The 21394-nt window shown below is 33.2% G+C and overlaps 2 protein-coding genes and 1 long non-coding RNA gene across 3 annotated transcripts in view; 2 read left to right on the top strand and 1 right to left on the bottom strand.

Moving 5' to 3' along the window:
- Positions 1-21394, top strand: part of LOC140045272 (uncharacterized) — a 159069-nt gene that overhangs the window by 30913 nt on the left and 106762 nt on the right. The window lies entirely within an intron of this gene.
- Positions 548-2896, bottom strand: LOC140043884 (hyaluronidase-5-like). Its single transcript, XM_072088364.1, has 3 exons — positions 2585-2896; positions 1493-2080; positions 548-974 (listed from the first exon to the last, which is right to left on the bottom strand). The coding sequence occupies exons 1-3, from the start codon at positions 2678-2680 to the stop codon at positions 651-653; spliced, it is 1008 nt and encodes a 335-aa protein (XP_071944465.1). The 5' UTR covers positions 2681-2896; the 3' UTR covers positions 548-650.
- Positions 5531-15667, top strand: LOC140043355 (uncharacterized). The gene is made up of 13 exons (XM_072087858.1): positions 5531-5559; positions 6538-8161; positions 8401-8578; positions 8848-9008; positions 9267-9364; positions 9548-9688; positions 9946-10065; positions 10349-10513; positions 10635-10771; positions 10872-10956; positions 11221-11338; positions 11448-11568; positions 12218-15667. The coding sequence occupies exons 2-13, from the start codon at positions 6540-6542 to the stop codon at positions 12647-12649; spliced, it is 3378 nt and encodes a 1125-aa protein (XP_071943959.1). The 5' UTR covers positions 5531-5559; positions 6538-6539; the 3' UTR covers positions 12650-15667.

The following is a 21394-nucleotide window of genomic DNA, read 5'->3' as shown; positions in this document are numbered from 1 at the left end:
ACGTGGAAGTCGTTCTTTTTTCAATTGTCATTTTTAGACATCCGGATGAAATGGAATAGCAATCGGAAGATATTGGCCGTGAAATTGGCTCACATGATGCTAATTATTCATTCCAGTCATTGTACTGTACCTTTAAATATTTTATCTAATTTAAAACTATATTTTAAAATAAGAAAGTAAACTCTAAGATTTGAAAATACAATGACCTATGACCTGCACACATTGTATTGTTGGACCTGAGTCTGCCAAAGCTGTGTCCAGCTTGCTTGTGCACAATGAATTAAAATAATGTGAATAGTTTGTATGTTATATACAAGAGAGTTCAGTTCAGTTCTCAATGTATTTAGGAAAGTTTTTTGATACACCATCACATATTCATCACATGTGACAAACTGAATCATAGGTTATATAGTTAACGTTGTAAACAGTGTACGACAACAAATAAAGCATTCCTTTTATTTTCTTTTATTCATAATTCAAATAAAATATTTATTTCTTGTGTTAAAGAAAATATTGTTTGTATTTAATTAAAATGATGTATCTAGTATTTATATAAACAATGATTTTCTCCATTTTTATTTTATTAACAAAAATAATAAATTATACAAATCAACACAAAATTGTATTGTTCAAATAATTTTTTCTATCTATCAGGGTTTCTTTGAGCAATTATTACCAGTCCAACCGGTCAAACATCTGCATTTAACAAAATCCAATCTCCGCCAATCCCATAATGCATCACTCACAAATCTTGCATCATCTAATAAACATCTACCATGACCAGAGCACATTTTGTTGCCACAACTTTCGGCTTGTGTCTTCGTATTTAGCAACGCAGGGCCGTACACTGTTGCGAGTAGTTGTTTAAGTTCCGTGCATGATTGCGTGTTTTCCAGTGCTTCTTTAGAACCCCAGAGAACAATTCCATCAAATGATAAAATGGCGGCTTTACACACGCTCATTTCGATATCACCCTAAACAAAATTTTAATAAAGAAAAATAATTTTTTTGTAAAATTAAGCATTAAAAATCATTTTCTACTCCAGCCTGATGTTAGAACAGAATTTATAGTAGGCCTACCATTCATTGTTGAAATGCTGTTAATTTCAACATCACATCATTGGGAGAACAGGCTTTGGTGGTCCCCACTAGAACGTATTGACACAAAGTGCTGTGTTGCATAATCAAAAGTGGGAACCGTTGACGCAACGCAACATAGTGCTGTAAACATCGCAGGTTTAACTTCAAGCAAGCGGGAGAAAACACAATTAATGGAAGGGTTCGTTTGTGGGGTTGGGAGATGGTGATCATATTGGATTTAAGGCTGGTGGGGAAGCCAGCCTGGCACCTATATAGGACTTATACTTAAGTTCGGTACAAAAGTACTTAATTTGACAATTTTTTCTTCCTAGATCTCTCACTGAGGATGGAGGTTGTTGTAGAGGTTGATATGAATTATTTTTTTACTGTTTTAGAATTGGTTTTCACTTACTATGTTGTAATACAATCCTGAATTGGAATAATTAAAGCGATTGTACACATACACTGGCTTGCCTGGCTCTTTTAAGTTATTCACAACACGCAGAGCTTCTTGTAACTTACTATTCACAAACTCAAGGTTATTTTTCACGTATGGAAGGAGATATATTGACGGGAAGATGGCGCTACTCTCGTCAAACAACCACGTCATCTTATCGTTGCTTGCGACAGTCGCATTTAAGCATTCATAGTCTGTAGATGGTTCTTTATTATGGCAGTATGGGTAATGATAAAACCCCCATGATGCATTTGGGCGTAGGGTTTTCCCCAAGCGTAGAACACCTTTCATTAAACTTTCGGCTGCCATCTCATATTCAACTTTAGCTAATTCATATACAGATGTATTGTTTAGGTTTGGTATTCTCTGTTTCACTAGATCAACAGAAGCGTTTTTATAAATTGTTCGTTTATCAAAGTTTTCATCCAGGTGTGGTTTCCACTTTTCCCAGTCTATGATTGCAAGTCCATTGAATTGAGAATTTGGAATTTTTTTGATGATTTCAACTGTTGCTATTTCTAAATGTTTCCTGAGGTTTCTTGCCTGAAAAAATAAAAATGAAATCATAAATAATAAAACACAAAAACAAAGTAGATACTGTGTAATTATGTGTACAAGGTGGGCACTGGACGAGAGAAGCCATTGATCAATGTTAGGACCAATCAAGGTGCTTTAAACAGTCCTGGCTTTGTTTGTATCAAACCTGTTAGTGGCGGTAATTATCGCTGTTGGTTTCGATTAAATAAAAAAAAAAAATAAAAAAATAAAGTGTACAACTATTATAAGATGTGAAAAACTATGCCTATAGAGAGACTATAAGTCTGTGATCGTTTGGAACCCCTATTAATGGGAAACCTTCGGGACACATCAAAGTGCTCCTTAATAGGAATTGTTTGTACTTTTTTCAGGTAGGAAGGTCTCCTCGGAAAGGATAGGGGTTCTTACTGTACATTAGAGTAGACATTCAATCTGGTTATTTGTGCTAATATTCCCTCAGACTGGTTGTCTGAGGGAAACATTATTTTTTTAAAGTAAATTTTATCTTACCTGCGGTAGTCCACCATTTATAAACTTCCTAGTGTCATCATCGATGTACGGATACCCAAAGTTGCCGCTATGGAAAGCATTAAAAACGTCACCCATTTCCACCGATGTGTCTTTATTTGCTGAAATACCCCACTTTTGCAATTCAAGATCTATGCCCAGATTTGAGCATTTAGAAGCCAGGCCCCAGTATATTTTAAACGTAAAACTATCTGTCTCTTTTGTGAGCGGGCTTGATGTTTCTCCTACATTACCACCACCTATTTTAATAAGTTGCCCAAGCCCGCACGTTGCTGATAAGCCAAATAGGCCTAATATTACTGTTATGCGCGATTTGAACGATTTGCGCAATTTGAAATTGCGCAAAAAAATCCTTGCGCAATTTGAAATTGCGCAAAGAATTCTTGCGCAATTTAAAATTGCGCAAGGATTTTTTTGCGCAATTTCAAATTGCGCAATCAACTTGCGCAATTTCAAATTGCGCAAGAAAATCTTTGCGCAATTTTAAATTGCGCTGCACAATTTGTAAATTGCGCAAGATAGTTCTTGCGCAATATGACACCTTTGCGCAATTTGAAAACGAACTGTAAATTTTCAAATTGCGCAACAAAATTCTACCAGACAATCGGTATTATAATAATTTATTGGAAACTAAATAACTCAAAATAAAACATAATAAATGCGAAGATGTGTGTAATAAATACATAACATTTATTATTACAATTAAATAATATTATCACTGTAACTTGAAATAAATCAAAATAAATGTAAAAATTAAGTTTTTAATATTAGTTTAAGCTAACCTAGTCAGTATCAGTAGTCCAGACCCTAGCTAGGCTAGAGTAGTATAGCCGGCCGCCCGCGCCGCGCCCGCCTGGTGGAACACCACCGCTTCGTTTTCCTTCGTCGGTTCTTCGACGGTATGCTAACTTATAACAATATTTGCACTACTAAAATAAGGAAATGCGATATTTATCTTTAATTTTGAATCATTCTTAGAAATTACTATAAAAATATGGGTATGCATGATTTCACAATCTGTCGAAAAACCTTGCGCAATTTACAGATTACTTGCGCAATTTAATACGTTGCTTGCGCAATTTGAAACACATGTTTCAATTCAAATTGCGCAAGGATTTTTTTTGCGCAATTTCAAATTGCGCAAATCGTTCAAATCGCGCATAACATTACCATCGTAAAGTTCCAGCTCTTCTTAGAACTCGTCATAACTCCGTCTTTCATAAGCAATATTCAATTTGGAAAATTATAAAATTATTATTGGTCAAATATATGAAGTTAAAGAAAGACTATCGCCGGACAATGTAAGAATGGCTAGGCCTACTGGACCTTCCTGCTGATAGCTTCCTGACGCCCTGGGTTGTTTTTACTTTGGTTGAATTTGATACAGTTCAGTGAACACAAGGTACACAAAACAATTACCCAATAAAAACTGTTAGGTGTGACTATGCAACTTTATTTAACCAATCAGAATTACCGTTCACATTGTAGCGGTCTCTGAAAAAAAGAATCGTGTAAATTCAATCCTTGGATTACTGTTTATGTATTTTATGCCTACAATTGTAACTAATAACAATTTGTCAGTTAGTGTTCACATCGAATATGGATATACGACGCAGTTGTACTATTTAATTTTTTCGTTTTCCTACAAAATAGTATACAGTATGTATCGGCATTATGGTAACAGTACATTAAGCATGGACCGAATCCATGGAACAAAACAAAAATAATTATGAAAAATCTAGCTCTCTCGCATTGGGTTGAAGACGGTAAATGTAAAACGTCAATTGAACATTATATGTATATAAAAAATGAACCAAAACTTGAACAGTATCTACTTGATAAAATTGACTCTGAAGGAGCATCGTTAAAATTTAAGCTGCGATCAAACACCCTTCCCCTTGAAAGAAAAACATCTAAATGGTCAAATGACCCTAATGCTAATGGTTGTTGTAAATTGTGCAACAGAAATGAAGAAGAAACCATTATGCACTTTCTCCTAACATGTACCACTCTAGAAGAAGAGAGAAAAAACCAAATTGCTAAATTCCAACAAGAACTTTTGGAATGTAATCTTTTTATCTCTTTGACTATTTTCAGAATTTAGATTTATTCAACAAAACCCTTCTTATTCTAGGCAATGACCATGATTTATTTGATAATAATATTAAGTCTTTAATCGACAAATTCTGTAAATCATTGGCTAAATCTTTATGGAAGAAACGTTGTGCTCTTTTAAACTTATAACGTCAATGCTGTTGTGTTTTGAACTGCTTTTCAACTTTTGTGTGTCATTTTGATTTCTGTTTCGTAATCTTTGTCTTTTTATTTTATTTATTATGCCTTAGTGTTGAGTATTACACACACCGTTATACTCTTTATTTTGATTCATACCATGAAATTAATTTTATTATTTATTTTGTGTGTATCTAAACATTTTTATTTATTTTTATTCCTCTCAAGTTTGTTTTATTTATTTATTTTGATTTAAAGTATTTAATTATTAGAGTTATGTTTTGTATTTCATTCATTCATTTTGATTTATTTTTAAGTTAATAATTTTATTTATTCTTGTATGTTATTATTTGGACGCACCTTTATCATCAAAGTGTGCCACTGTTGTAAAAGTGAATTTTCCAATAAATTATTATTATTATAACGTACAAGCAATTACGTAGGCCTACTAGTAGGCTATGTACACTCATGATGTATTTAATTATTATTTAGTTGTATGATAAAATTAAAAATATAAGGTCTGTAGACCAGGTCGTAAGACCTTTTTGCACTTAATCGTTTCTGCTGTGATATACTTTTTCTGAATATTATATTCATAAAGAACAATCTACGAGATTCTACGTCGTCGTGTAAAAAACTTGCTGTTTTATAGAGGGCGTATAACTAAAATAAAATTAGAGTGAGTGACTCGCCGGATTTAAAGGAAATAGGGGAGAAAGAGAAAGGTAGGCGTACGTTTTTTATGCTAAAAGCATAATAAGATAATAAAAAGTATTGCTTTATCGCCATTTAGATATACATATGTTTAGTGTTAGCAGTTAGTTTAATTGTCTAGGCCTAGGCCAGTTTGTACCTGCAGTTAGTGATAGGGCCAGGCTAGTAATCCTCCTTCTATTAATCAAGGCTACGTACTAGCTAGGCTAGCTAGGCCTAACTAAGGCCTACCTAGACTAGGCTACTACTACTAGGCCTAGGCCTACTACTACTACTACTACTACTACTACTACTACTACTACTAGGCCTAGCCTAGGCTAGCTAGGTAGGGGGCCTAGGCCTAGTGGGTATCGGGGCCAGCAGCAGGGGACAGGCCAACTACTCTATCAGTATCTAGTAGGCCTAGTAGGCCTAAGCTAGTCTAGGCCTACCTAGGCCGGGGCCTCTAGCTAGGCCTAGTAGTAGCCTACTACTACTACTAGGCCTAGGTAGGTTATATATTATATTTTTAGGCCTAGGTAATAATAGGCCTACTGGGGCCTCCTACTAGCCTAGCTAGGCCTAGACTACTAGTTAGGCCCTAGCTAGAGGACGAGTAGGCCTACTGTACCTCCATATAATACTAATAATAATAATAATAGTAGCCTATAAAGCTAGTACTAAGTAGTCCAAGAGCCGGTTTTTTATGCCATACATTGATTGGTTAATTAAACCCAAAGCCAGAAAAAATTCCAACTCATTAATTCATTAATCAACAATTTTAATATAATATTAATAATTAACCTAATAGGTCTAGATACAGCATGGAGGTATAAAATTATATATTATTTTATACCTCCATGGATACAGTAGGCCTACTTTCATTAGATAATAATTAGCAAGATAACGGTTTGTAGTACTCAAGTGACGTCAAAGAAATGATAATAGGCCTAGGCCTAGTATAGTACAATTATTTTTAATATTTGTATGACATTATTCTTTAATTATAGACATGGAAACTGATGATGTAAATTGTAATTTACTGGAAGCTGCTGTTAATTCTGAACAATCAGAATTCAACAAAGAAGGAACATACTCTTCCAAACAAGATACACATGTAAATACAGAATGCATAGAAGAAAATTCAAAGAATAGTGCAGAAGTTGAGAATGTTGTTACCAAAGAAGTTAATGGTGAGATCACTGGGAAATCTCAAATCCAACATGCTCAAGTCAAGACAGATACAACAGCTAGTAAAATTGATTGTAAAGCAGTAGACAAAAATGATAATGAAAACCTATTAAGACCTCCGAATGAAGATGTCAGTATGGAATGCACTGAAAGCACCTCTACTGATGAGATTATGATGTCAGATGACCTTAATGAACAGCAAGAACAAGAAGAAGAACAAAGGGGTCAAAGAAGAGTTACAAATGAAAACCTTGATTCTATTAATTTTGAAAAAGAAGCGCACCAGACTGACCAAAATAAAAATCCTCTAAAAACTCAAGTTGATGAAGATGATTGTGAAGATCATGATGTTGCAACTGATTCAGAAAAGGAAGCTCAACAGACTCAATTTAGTAGAGGAGAGAATTATGGAAATTGTGATGCAACTATTTTAGAAAATGAAACAATACCAATTGACGAAACTACTTCAAAAGGTAATAAAGTTAAAAATAATGAAGAATGTGAGGCAACTGATTTAGAAAATGAAACTACAGACCACCGTAAAAAGCTATCAAATATGCAACACATCGAAGCCAAGGATAATGAAAAGGAGGCAGCGTCTGATAAACAACTTATGGAAAAAACCTTACAACCAAATGTTCCACCAAGTGCCTGTGAGCTTGCCATAGAAGCAATGTGTTCAAAAGATAATGAGGAAACCAGCGATTTGAAAGAGGAGATACAGCATCCTCTTCATAACGCTGACAAAGAAAAAACAAAGAATTCAGTTGTAGCAGATAAAGGAGCAGAAAAGAACATTGATGTCAAAATACAGCATCCTCTTCTTAACCTTGAAAATATAGATTTAGGTTCACAAGAAGAAGAAAAATTATCTGTTCAAGAAAACAAAGAGGAAAAATCACAGAATTCAGTTATGGCAGATGAAGGAGCAGAAAAGAACAGTGATGTCAAAATACAGCATCCTCTTCTTAACCTTGAAAATAAAGATTTAGTTTCACAAGAAGAAGAAAAAATATCTGTCCAAGAAAATAAAAAGGAAAAAACAAAGAATTCAGTTGTGGTAGAGGTAGAAGCAGAAAAGAACAGTGATGTCAAAATATGGCATCCCCTCCTTGATGTTGAATCTCGGTCAAAACCTGATGAGGCAGAGAATGCTGGTCATGACCAAATAAAAGCTCAATCAAAACCAGAGGCAGGGAATACAGTTGCAGCACAATCTAAAGATGCACCTTCATGTGAGAAACCACCTCAACAGGAAAATGAAGTCTGTTCTGCCAAAGTTACTGAAGCAGCAGGGAAGACGAAGAAAGAAAAAACACCTCTTGTTGAATTGGCAGAGAAAGGCATGGGGATGTCTGACATCTTAACAGAGACTGGAGAGTTTGCTTATATTTCGTTGGTTGCTGTTGCGTTGGCAACAACTTTCAGTGACCAATGGCACAAGTATGTTTAATTATTATTTATTACAACTTTTGTTATAACTTACCATGTCAAACTATTTTACTGCAGTAACTAACATTATTCTTTAACCTGTTTATGCAATTATTTAACAAGTTGTTTTTAATAAGTGCAATTACATACACACTGTTTATTGTAGTGACTCGAAATCATTTCAGAACTAAATAAACATGGTGTACCGCAAACTTTATAGCAACATATTTTTGTTAAATTTTCTTTTCCAGGAGTTGGAAAGATAACTATATCAAAGCCCTATGTAAACATTTAAAAGCGAAGAGGGGAGTTGAGAAGACAATGGTTCAGTTTTTGCATGAAGACTTGAGACCGCTGCATGCTAATGCGTATGTTGAAATACTCAAAGATGATTGGATGATCAAAGACAATCCAAGCATTGTTGCACAGGTCAGTAATATTATTCGATTTGCCGTACTGTAGGCCTATCTATCATTTACGGTGTCATAGGAAAATTCTGTGATACAGTGTCCCGTGTATCACATATTACACCGTATCATAGGCAATAAGCTGAACCTTGTCATAATACAGGAAGCACATATGTGACACTGTATTCTGAATTTACCTATGATACTGGACATATCATGCCATCAATGTTTTTTAATGATTTTATGGACAAAACTTAATAACCAAATCGATGAATAATATTTGAATTATAGGATCTTTTGGGAATTACTATAGAAAAAGGAAATTATGATGCAAGATCAAGGTTCATCATCTTTCATATTGCCGAGTTAATGGCCGTACCTAGAGAAGACGTTAACAGCTTTGAAGACATGATCGTTGAAAGCTTCGAGCAAGAAGAAATCATTGAAACCGAGTAATTAAACGTTATAGTTTCATTTCTAGTTCAGTTTTTGATTGATAAATTCTTTGATATTGACTTCAATAACAATTTACACTTGTGTTGTACAGATTTTTGTGATATAATGAAGTACTTAAAACTGAGTATAGAATGTTTTGTTTTGAGCCTCCATGGAATAGGCTTTAAAAACGTATAGGCTGATAAGACAGTCAGGGGTAACTCTTGCATTTCCAAATGATGAACTAATATATATTTTATCATTTCTGTTGACAGGGAACAAAAAGCTGAAAAAGAAAAACGTTCAAAGCGCACAAAAGTAAAGAGATATTTTGCTATTGGTGCAGCAACTGTCGGGGGTGGCGCTCTTATTGGTAAGAGTATTTTTATATATATACACATCAAAATATATTATTTATATATTTTAGTTAATCTTAATTACTTTTGCATTCCCTGACAATTTTATCTCTGTGCCAAAAAAAAAGAAATTGGATGATGATGAAGAAATATGGATGTTTGTTGTTTTTAAATATAATAGTATTGTGTTTTACTTTTAGGCCTAACTGGAGGACTTGCTGCTCCACTAGTCGCCACAGCTGGTGTAGCTCTGTTTGGTTCGGGTGCAGCCTTTCTTGGTACCACTGCGGGCCTAGCTATAATGATGTCTATGTTTGGAGCTGCTGGTGCTGGTCTTGGAGGTAGGAAAGAACGGATCATACAAATTATAATTTGTTACTAATAAAAAATAGAATAGTCAACTGCATAACATACAGTAGTATAGGTTCTAGGCGGCGCTTCAACATGTTATTGATAAAAACATTTTGCCATAAATTGCGTGTCATACCTACGAATCAAAACTACAAATTGTGGAGTTCATAAAGGAATGATAACTAGAGAATTGAAGCAAGTCAAAACTTACAGTAACGAATTATAAATAGCTTTATTTTCTTTTTAGGGTACAAAATGAAGAGAAGAGTTGGTGCTATCGAGGAGTTTGAATTTGCCTCGTTAGGAAAGGGCAAGGATTTGCATGTGGTCATTGCCGTTTCTGGTTGGCTTACAAAAGACCGTTTAGGTAAAAGACAAAAGTAGTCGGAGTCGAAGATTCTTTAGTTTTTTTACGATTTTGTCATCCTGGCAAAAACAACTCCACTCTCGAAGACTTGGGTTTAAAGCTCTGTCTACACTATCAAGTATCAAACTTTGTGATGTGCCCATATGTGGACATGATGATGTCATATTTTACTACCATATTTGGGCATATAACTACCATATTTGGACACAACACACTTTTGTTGTCTAATGCCTAAAGAAACATACAATTTATATCCCTAGTTTTTTAATGTTGTTTCATTTAGACAACTTTACCGTGCCATGGCTAGCTCTGGCAGAGTCCAAGGAACAGTATACACTTAAATGGGAATCTAAGTACCTGAAGAATCTCGGAGATGGCCTTGAGTACATAATGGATAGCGTGATGACAATGGCAGCAAAAGAGGCGCTGAAGTACACTGTACTGGCGGGTGAGTGCCAGATATCTGATGTCAAAATATTTGTACAAATTTTAGTGAATTTTGCAGACATTGCAATATTAATCATAAATTAATAAACTGGATCATAAATTTAATGATAAATTTATTATAGGTCTTCTCGCTGCCATCGCATTGCCAGCAGCAGCTTACGGCGCCCTCTCCGCGATTGACAATCCCTGGAGTCTCGTCACAAGAAGGTCTGTTGAGACAGGGAAGGAGTTGGCTGAGGTACTACTGCAAAGGCTTCAGGTAAGGAATGAATGATTTTCATTTTCATAATTTTATGTTGCATGTTAATTTTAGCTCATTAATAATGATAAATGTTTTAAAAATCCACTTTTATTTTTAGGGAAAACGTCCTGTAACTCTTATCGGTTTTAGTATGGGTGCTAGAGTTATCTTCTCTGCCTTGCAAGAGTTGTCCATACGTAAAGGTAAGCATCGTAAAAAGAGTGGCGTACCTGTACATGAAAAAAAGTTAATTTGACCAGCAAGTCATCTTACACAATCAAACTACTTTGACAAAAAAAATGTGTGATGTGCCCAAATGTGGTAGTGATATGTCCATATATCAGCACATCACATTTTTTTGGCACATAAAGTTTGATAGTGTAGACGGAGCTTTATAAGCCTATAGTGCATTCTTACTATGTGTAAAAAGCTATGCATTATTTCATTTTTTTTTTTTTTTTACATAGGCTCAGAAGGAATTGTAGAAAATGTTGTGCTGCTAGGCGCACCAATAACATCGTCTGTGAAGTCATGGCAACCGCTTGAAAAGGTGGTGTCTGGTAGAATCATTAATGGCTATTGCAGGTATTATACTTTTGTAAAAGGTACCATTAAAGGATCATGTAAATTCTGCTGCAGTTACTGCAGTAACTGCATTTTAGTAGCTGTAAGCTAATTTTTATTTGTTTTGCAGAGGAGATTGGCTTCTTCAGTTTGTGTACCGTACTGCATCTGTACAAGTTACTAACATAGCTGGCCTAGGCCCAGTAAATTGGGACAACAGGCGGATGGAGAATATAGACCTAACTGATATAGTAAACAAGTTTATTGTTTATTGATTAGGAAAAGTAGTAATAAACATAACAAAGGAACTTTTGCTTGTAGATACTGTAATTACAGTTTTCAAAATAACTTGTTGAAAACAATTCACAAATGAGTGAGTGCTTAACCCGAGTGGTTAAGACAGGGAAACCGTAATACATAGCCATAACATCGGCAAGGGGTTTCGAGGATCATTTGCTCCATGGTTCTGGTGGTAGAACGAGTCTTCTCGGATAAGGACTATAAACTATAAAAACTATAAAATGTCCAGTGTACACATCTGGAATTATAACCACTTTAGAGGAACCTAGTATATCTTTCAATACAGGTAGGGGGTTACCCCGGTGTACTAGTTCACACACACACAGCCACTGTCACAAATTCATCATAGTACTATACACTGGTATGGGCCCTCTGGGTGAACTGTCCTTGACTGAAGAGGCTACACAATGTAAAGAATAAATAAATAAAAAAATTACATACTAATACAAGAGTAGGCATAGTCATAATTTAGTTCACAAACTTCAAATAGGCCAAAAAATAATATACATATTTTGGTATATTTGTTTTAATATTTACTATAATTACATTGATTTTGTGTTTATAGCATTTAAGTAGATTTATTTTTTTAAATGTTCACAGGTCGGAGGTCATCTAGATTATTCCGAAAAAATTGATGAGATTCTAGCACATATTGGGATAAAAACGATTGAACGGAGTTCATCTCCTTTGCTACGTGAAATGGGTGGCGCAGCGAAGGATGCAACAAAGGGCGCCACCAATGAAAAAGAAGATCCTAAAGTCGATGTCTGCGATCTTCTTTTACCAAAATCTCAAAAAGTTGCCAAGATGTCCTCAGGAGTTTCTCGAAGTGAATCAGCCAACAGCTTCTTAAACGAATGCGATAAGAAAACCAAAGTAACAGAGATAGTCAAATCGGCAAGTTTATCTGAAATTACGATTCATGAGGCAAAGAGTGAACACCAGAGGGCGACATCGTCAACAGGTGCTGTTCAGAAATCCGCAGCTGAAGAGGTTGTTGAGGTTGGATGTGATCCAACTTCTCTCCTATGATTCATAATTCTGTTAATACAGTACTAAATAAAGGTCACATGACTTTACACTTATATATTTTTTGTATTTGAAATAAGGCTGCTTTATAAGCAATGGAAAATATATTTTAAATAAATTTGTTGTTTATAACGGATTTAATTAATTTGCCAAAGGTAAACAAATTTACATTTTTTTTTCAATTTTAATCTATTTTTATATGTTCATTCAAGCATGTCTTCCAACTTTACGTTGTCGTTTTAAGCTGACAATCGCATACTATTTAGATTGTACTTATTTTTTTATGGATTTATAAAGGTTAACATATTACGAAATAGCGCTATATAAATGTCGCATTATTATTATTACAAACAAAGAGTACATGCATGTAAATTATTTTAAGTGAAAACACAGCTTGTAAATATTTAAAAGATATAATTTAATATATTATACTACTTATGGAGTTTTATATAATACTATAATATACATTATGTAAAATTATGTATATATTCTATTTATGATTAAAATATTTAATATGATTTTTTTTTCAGTTTTACCAAAAACATGAATGGTAGAATTTTTGTAGAAACAAAAAACAATGTTTTTTGTTTTTTTTTATTAACTAAAACATTTTTCTAATATTTTTCTTTTCTCAAATGTGTATGTAGGTTCTTAAAATCATAGCATACATACTACTGGTACTGCAGTTGTTTAACATTACATATTCCAGACTTGCATTTATTTTCAGGCAGAGAAACTGTCCAGTGGTACACAGGACTGGAAATTTATTTTAAGTTATAAATAAGATAAGAAAATCTGCACAACCACGATTTGAATAGTGTGAAATGATTTTGTTAATCCTTTCACGTTCAAATTGTATTGTAACATCCCACAGCGTACATGAGACGCTTCCTAAGTATCGACCAAAAACAATTGCGAACAGGCCTGTTGGATTTACACATGCATAGTTTTCATTGAAAATGATACCCAGCCCATGTGCTATAGCGGACTCATTTAAATAACAATACAGCCATTGTTATCATAGATGATCTATATAGAGATAGATTACAACACGTCTCACTAACATTAATAAAACCAATTATAAACCATTTTTTTTTTATTCCATATCAATTTATTCAATCTTTAGATATACATTATTCATAGCCATATGTAATCTGGCTAGGATTGTGCATACCCTATTTTTAATAGATTTTAATATAAACATTCATGTTGTATGAAACATATATATTTTTTTTCTCTATTAAAAAATGGATTTTTTATTTATTTATTTATTCATTCGGCATCCATTCAACAATACATTTAAAATACATAACAAAGACAAAATACAAACAATTGAAATATTATAATTGAATAAAACCAAAGTGATTGGATGCAGGGACGACCCATAAAATCGACAAGTCAATTTATTTCCAATGGGGTCCACTGCAAGAGAAATCGGAGATGTGAAAGTGAACAAGGATCATAAAAAGGACATATGGAAATGTGAAAGACATAATAAAAAATTACCTAAAAAATTACCTAAAAAATGGATCCATGAGGGTCGTCTGGTTGACCCTTTTTATTTTAATTTCCATCTTTAATACATTTTCAGTGATATTTTCTAGTGTTTACTAAATATAATATCTACTGTATTTTGTTAATTTTTTTTTAATTTAAGATGTATTGTATTAATTAATTAATTAATTAATTTAATGTCACACAATAGTTATTCATTTTGACGGAAAATTGAATTGGAAAAAAAAAATTATTTCCCTGAAAAAAACTGTAATTTATAGTAAAAAATAGCCAATAGATTTTTGTTGAATTTATCCATTTATTGTCATTTTAGTGAAGACATTATTATTATTATATTATTTTGGGGGTTCAATTTTTTCTGCGGAAAATGGGCTATTTAAATCTGATTTTATTAATCTTCATCTTTCATATTTTTGGGGACAATACATCTTCAAAATTACCATCTACCAAAAAAAACCCCTTTTTTCTAAAATGATTAGATTTGATTGAAAAAGTAACAGTAAGTTTAATTTCTGATTTGTCTTCCATCGATACATGCCAAAGGAGTTTTAAAATTTAGAAACTGCATTGCCAAATTTACTGTAATGTTAAAAAAGTCGCCAATACCTATTTGGCCCACCTGGAGGATGATTTCAAATGTATAGGCCTTACATTTATTGCTGCTATGCCTGGGATATATATAAGTGCTATGCCTAGGATAAATAAGGTGCATTTTATTATGAAAAAAATATTTATATGAAACCAAATTGTTTTTTTAATCACTAGGGTAAAGGTAATTATTAAATGAGATATCATTTTAATTAAATGTAATTGTTTGTCTTTTTAATTTAAATGCTTTCTATATTATACAATTTATTTTTTTAATATCATTTTACCTGTACAGTTACATTTTGTGTTCGTTTCAACCTCAAAAGACATCGGTAAAGCTCTGTCTACACTATCAAACTAGTTTGACAAAAAAAATAATTTCTCATGTTTGTGGTGGACGATACATCATCTAAACTTAAGTTAGTGAAAATTTATTGATGGCTATTGGACTTCTGTAGCAGCGAGAAACCACAAATACCTGCACTCACGTTGTGAGCACTGCTTGTGCAGCGGAGTCCCTGGGAATCAACCATACCTAAAGCAACATTGACATATATATTGCACCCGCTATTCCACCAGTCATCACAACTTCATATTTCCTGGTTGTGCATATTTGTTAAATTTCCTATGGCAAGCTGCCAAATTGATGTCTATAAACTTATATAATATTAAATTAAAATTAAAAATGCCTTTAAAATAAGTTTATTAAAAAAAATTAAAATTTCACGTACAATTCCAATTTTTCGAGGGAAAAGAAGTTATTTTTGTTGTCAACCACCACATAATTTTCGCCATTCAAAATTATCCGCCCCCGATATTTATTCCACCAGTTAAAAACTTGACATCAAAACTCAAAGCATTTTTTTTCTTTTTGTATAAAAAAAATATTAACCATTTGATTGACAAATGCATCGATCAATTTTCCGGAGATGGCAAATCATTTTTAGAAAAAAAAAAAGCTTTCATTTTTGGCCATTACCATATTTGGTAGCCATCAAAATCGTTTGTCATTGGGGATGTATTGCTGAGACATAACCATGGTGACCAAACCTCTTTCCTTCCTAGTTGAAGAGGTTACAATTGTAATCTTTTGATCAGTGTTTACAAATAGAAATTATTGATGATTAATTTGGGATACATTTATGAAATCTTACTTGTCCGATAAAATAAATTCTTGGAATTTCCAACATTTTGAGTAATTTGTGGATAATATTTAATTTGGAATTGCTTTAATGCAGGGAGAGATCAAGCATTATAGAAAAAAAGGGGGGGGGGGGGAAGGGAACTAAATACTTTATAATGATAAAAACGATCCATAGGTTTGCAGTTATTTTTTTGGTTATTATTTTATTTCAAAAAGACATGGCTGTTAAATTTAATTTAAGGTGTCGATGTTGGGAACAATTAGGTAGGTATAGGATCATGTCAAAATTATTCTACTGCAATTACTGCAGTAATACTTCACTGTAAAGGTATTATTTTACTTTGCCACTATGAGTGGGTCACTGCAATAAACAGTGTGTATTGACAGGTTAAAGATTAAACGAAAAATGAAATGTATCTACTGCAGTTACTCTAGTAGCTAGATCAACTTTCGTATGCACTTTGAGGTCCAGAGAATTTGACTTCAGAAATTGGTTTAGGGTGGTCAAACAATCATATTTGGCTTGGTTACACATTTTGAAAATGTGGCGAAAGGTCAAAAGGTCAAGGTGAAAAGTCATAAGACCAAACATAAATATGTCCTTAAATCTCAACAACCACTGGTCACAACGAGGTAATTTTGGTCTTAAATTAATCAGAAGGTATACATTTATATTCAGTCTAATGGGACATTTTATTAAAAAATGACCGGAAATGCCATTTATGACCTTTGACCCACAACCTAGGGCATGTATGTATCTCCGTAACTACTGGTCGTAGACACTTGAATTTGGTTTTAAATTGTTCGAAATATATGTTTTGTTATTTGTTACACATTTTGAAAAATGTTACAAAAGGTCAAAGGGTCAAGGTCATGGGTTATTTGAACAAATAAAAGAAGGTACTTGTATCTCGGCAACCACTGGTCGCAGCAAGTCAATTTTGGTCTCAAAATGTTTAGAAGGCATGCATTTATATTCCATCTAATGGGGCATTTTAGTCAAAAATGATCAGAAATGCCATTTCTGACCTTTGACCCACATACCAGGGCATCTTCATATCTCTGTAAGTACAGGTCGTAGAAACTTAAATTTGGTATCAAATTGTTCGAAATATATATATTTACATTCATTGTAATAGAAAATGTGGTTAAAAGATGAACAGAAATACTATTACCAATGTTTCAAACAAAAAACATATCTACACAACTTATCCTTAGACAGTAATGTTATGCAATAACTGATACTTTAAATTGTTTTAATTTCAAATACTAGTTATTGCTGTCCCCGAGGACATTTTGATAGAAACGTTAAGCTCAACAGTTCTTTTCAGAATGCTAGAAGTAACTTGCCATATGTATCCGATTAAACGCCCCAGGCATTCATTGTTCAAAATGGTTTTTAGGGGGAAAGAAGGCATCTTTATTTGGGGTATAATATGGTAACATGTATAATCAAATAAATACCACCTAGATGTAAAAAAATACTGCACAATTAATATAAAAAAGTGATAAAATTATGTCAAAATGCTTGGTAAATTGTAGATTTATGGTAGTTAATGAAATGTGTTGACGTGATACAATTATTGTGTAAATGCATGTGGCGGGGCGTTTATTCCACATGGTGTTCTATTGGAGGGAATGGTGGCGTTTATTTGAAGGAATACTCTAATTTTAATAATTGTATTTCGTTTCTCAACTGATAAAAGGTACTTTACATGATTCGTTTTCCTCTTTATGCTTTTTAACGAAATCTTTCTGTCTTTTAAAATAAAAGTGATAGATTCCATTAAATGGATCTTCTCCTCCAGGTGCCAGTATAATGATATAAAACAATGACACATCATTATCCTGACACGATTGCACTCATAATGGATCTTCATTCTATCATCTATTTGTTTGTAACTACAATTCGACAACAATCTTTTGCATAGTTTTAAATGCCAATACATAGTTTCATTACTATTGTACAATATGTCCAGCTTTCCTGAAAACACCCTTGTGTACTGTAGTACAGTGTTGTAGTATGATTTTATCATGATAAACTTCTGATGCTTTTATTGTCAATGCATTCAGTACCTAAAACATGTCAAAGTTTCTAGTGGTATTGATAATAAATCTCCAGAAATATATATTGTTTTATTATCTACACTGGGAACAGACGTGTATATGTATAAGTTTTGTCGTTGACATTCAAAACTATTATGCAACAGTGTTACGTAATAATGACAATGACTTGGTCTATTATTGTGGTCTCCGATACCTTTTATTAGGCCTACATGATTGTACTTCCACCAGGATAGAATGAGGTTTAATCCCGTTATTATTCTTATTATATTATATATATCTTTATTTATATATATATCTGGGGTGTATTTATTTGATTATACATGTTACCATTATTACACCCAACAAAATAAACGCCTTCCCTGAATAAATAAATGCCCGAGGCTTTTATTCGGGTAACTACAGTAAATTACTTCTAGCATTCTCAAAAATGTTTGAACGTTCGGGGGTCAACAACACTTTCTAGCATTATTATAAGCAAAAGTACAATTATTACAAACAGTAAAGGATTTGTTTTAATTCCTACAGTATAATGAAATCATTAAGCATCAATTATTGCATAACATTACTGTCTAATGATAAGTTGGGTAGATATGTTTTTCATTTAAAAGATTAGTAATTAATAGTATTTCTGATCATTTTTTATCCAAATTTTCTGTTAGAATGAATGTAAATATGTGTATTTCTAACAATTTGATACTAAATTTAAGTTTATACGACCTGTACTTACAGAGATAAGAAGATGCCCTGGTATGTATGTCAAAGGTCAGAAATGTCATTTCCGGTCATTTTTTACTAAAATGTTTCATTAGACTGAATATGAATGTATACCTTCTGAACATTTTGAGACCAAAATTTACTCGCTGTGACCTGTGGTTGCCGAGATACAAATACCTATTTGTGTTTATTCATATAACCCCTGGCCTTGACCTTTTGACAGGCATCTTTATTTGGGGTATAATATGGTAACATGTATAATCAAATAAATACCACCTAGATGTAAAAAAATACTGCACAATTAATATAAAAAAGTGATAAAATTATGTCAAAATGCTTGGTAAATTGTAGATTTATGGTAGTTAATGAAATGTGTTGACGTGATACAATTATTGTGTAAATGCATGTGGCGGGGCGTTTATTCCACATGGTGTTCTATTGGAGGGAATGGTGGCGTTTATTTGAAGGAATACTCTAATTTTAATAATTGTATTTCGTTTCTCAACTGATAAAAGGTACTTTACATGATTCGTTTTCCTCTTTATGCTTTTTAACGAAATCTTTCTGTCTTTTAAAATAAAAGTGATAGATTCCATTAAATGGATCTTCTCCTCCAGGTGCCAGTATAATGATATAAAACAATGACACATCATTATCCTGACACGATTGCACTCATAATGGATCTTCATTCTATCATCTATTTGTTTGTAACTACAATTCGACAACAATCTTTTGCATAGTTTTATGCCAATACATAGTTTCATTACTATTGTACAATATGTCCAGCTTTCCTGAAAACACCCTTGTGTACTGTAGTACAGTGTTGTAGTATGATTTTATCATGATAAACTTCTGATGCTTTTATTGTCAATGCATTCAGTACCTAAAACATGTCAAAGTTTCTAGTGGTATTGATAATAAATCTCCAGAAATATATATTGTTTTATTATCTACACTGGGAACAGACGTGTATATGTATAAGTTTTGTCGTTGACATTCAAAACTATTATGCAACAGTGTTACGTAATAATGACAATGACTTGGTCTATTATTGTGGTCTCCGATACCTTTTATTAGGCCTACATGATTGTACTTCCACCAGGATAGAATGAGGTTTAATCCCGTTATTATTCTTATTATATTATATATATCTTTATTTATATATATATCTGGGGTGTATTTATTTGATTATACATGTTACCATTATTACACCCAACAAAATAAACGCCTTCCCTGAATAAATAAATGCCCGAGGCTTTTATTCGGGTAACTACAGTAAATTACTTCTAGCATTCTCAAAAATGTTTGAACGTTCGGGGGTCAACAACACTTTCTAGCATTATTATAAGCAAAAGTACAATTATTACAAACAGTAAAGGATTTGTTTTAATTCCTACAGTATAATGAAATCATTAAGCATCAATTATTGCATAACATTACTGTCTAATGATAAGTTGGGTAGATATGTTTTTCATTTAAAAGATTAGTAATTAATAGTATTTCTGATCATTTTTTATCCAAATTTTCTGTTAGAATGAATGTAAATATGTGTATTTCTAACAATTTGATACTAAATTTAAGTTTATACGACCTGTACTTACAGAGATAAGAAGATGCCCTGGTATGTATGTCAAAGGTCAGAAATGTCATTTCCGGTCATTTTTTACTAAAATGTTTCATTAGACTGAATATGAATGTATACCTTCTGAACATTTTGAGACCAAAATTTACTCGCTGTGACCTGTGGTTGCCGAGATACAAATACCTATTTGTGTTTATTCATATAACCCCTGGCCTTGACCTTTTGACCTTTTGTAACATTGTTCAAAATGTGTAACAAATAACTAAATGTATATTTCGAACAATTTGAGCCCAAATTCAAGTCTCTACGGCCAATAGTTACGGAGATACAGATATGCCCTGGTTTATTGGTCAAAGGTCAGAAATGGCATTTCCGGTCATTTTCGACTAAAATGTTTCATTATACTGAATATGAATGTATACCTTCTGATCAATTTGAGACCAAAATTACCTCGCTGTGACCAGTGGTTGTTGAGATTTAAGGACATAATGGTGTTTGATCTTATAACCTTTGACCCTGACCTTTTGACCTTTCGCCACATTTTCAAAATGTGTAACCAAGCCAAAAATGATTGTTTGACCACCCTAAACCAATTTCTGAAGTCAAATTCTCTGGACCTCAAAGTGCATACGAAAGTTGATCTAGCTACTAGAGTAAGTAGAATAATTTTGACATGGTCTAAAATTGAATTGAACTATTCTCTATGAAAGGGTTGGCACTGCCTTCACTCCCTCCCTACCCCCCATCTTCTGAATGTTCAGATTCAAATAAGTTGAAACAATAAAACATAGACGTACTCTTACATTTGACTTGAGAAATTGTCTAAATTATTATTACACATATTTAGGCCTACATACATAACTTTTTAGGCCTACGTTAGCTGTTGCACTACCAAACATGACTAGCTAGGCCTTATGCTTATTAAAAGCTTTGTGGTAAATTTGTATAGCCGGAAGACAATTTACGTTGAATCAGGACAAACTTCGGCCAACTAAAAGTTGTGACAGGCAGTGTTGAATCATTCCAACTGACTGAGGCAGTGAAATGGTATGTTAATAGTGAGTGATATCTTATTATGACTCATGCGTGCAGTAGTACCATTTGGGGTAAGCCCACCCTGTTCTTGAATATTGGGTTT

This window comes from Antedon mediterranea, chromosome 3, assembly GCF_964355755.1.
Source record: "Antedon mediterranea chromosome 3, ecAntMedi1.1, whole genome shotgun sequence".
Lineage (NCBI taxonomy): Eukaryota > Metazoa > Echinodermata > Crinoidea > Comatulida > Antedonidae > Antedon > Antedon mediterranea.
The sequence above is the reverse complement of the archived record's forward strand: the minus strand, read 5'-3'. Positions and strand labels throughout refer to the sequence as shown.

Coding starts and splice junctions, on each gene's coding strand:
- LOC140043884 (XM_072088364.1), bottom strand. CDS start 2,680: ATGGGTGACGTTTTTAATGCTTTCCATAGCGGCAACTTTGGGTATCCG. Junction 2,081..2,584: donor TAAATGGTGGACTACCGCAG/GTAAGATAAAAT, acceptor TTATTTTTTCAG/GCAAGAAACCTCAGGAAACA. Junction 975..1,492: donor CAGGATTGTATTACAACATA/GTAAGTGAAAAC, acceptor AATTTTGTTTAG/GGTGATATCGAAATGAGCGT.
- LOC140043355 (XM_072087858.1), top strand. CDS start 6,540: ATGGAAACTGATGATGTAAATTGTAATTTACTGGAAGCTGCTGTTAAT. Junction 9,365..9,547: donor CGGGGGTGGCGCTCTTATTG/GTAAGAGTATTT, acceptor TTTTACTTTTAG/GCCTAACTGGAGGACTTGCT. Junction 10,772..10,871: donor TACTACTGCAAAGGCTTCAG/GTAAGGAATGAA, acceptor TTTTATTTTTAG/GGAAAACGTCCTGTAACTCT.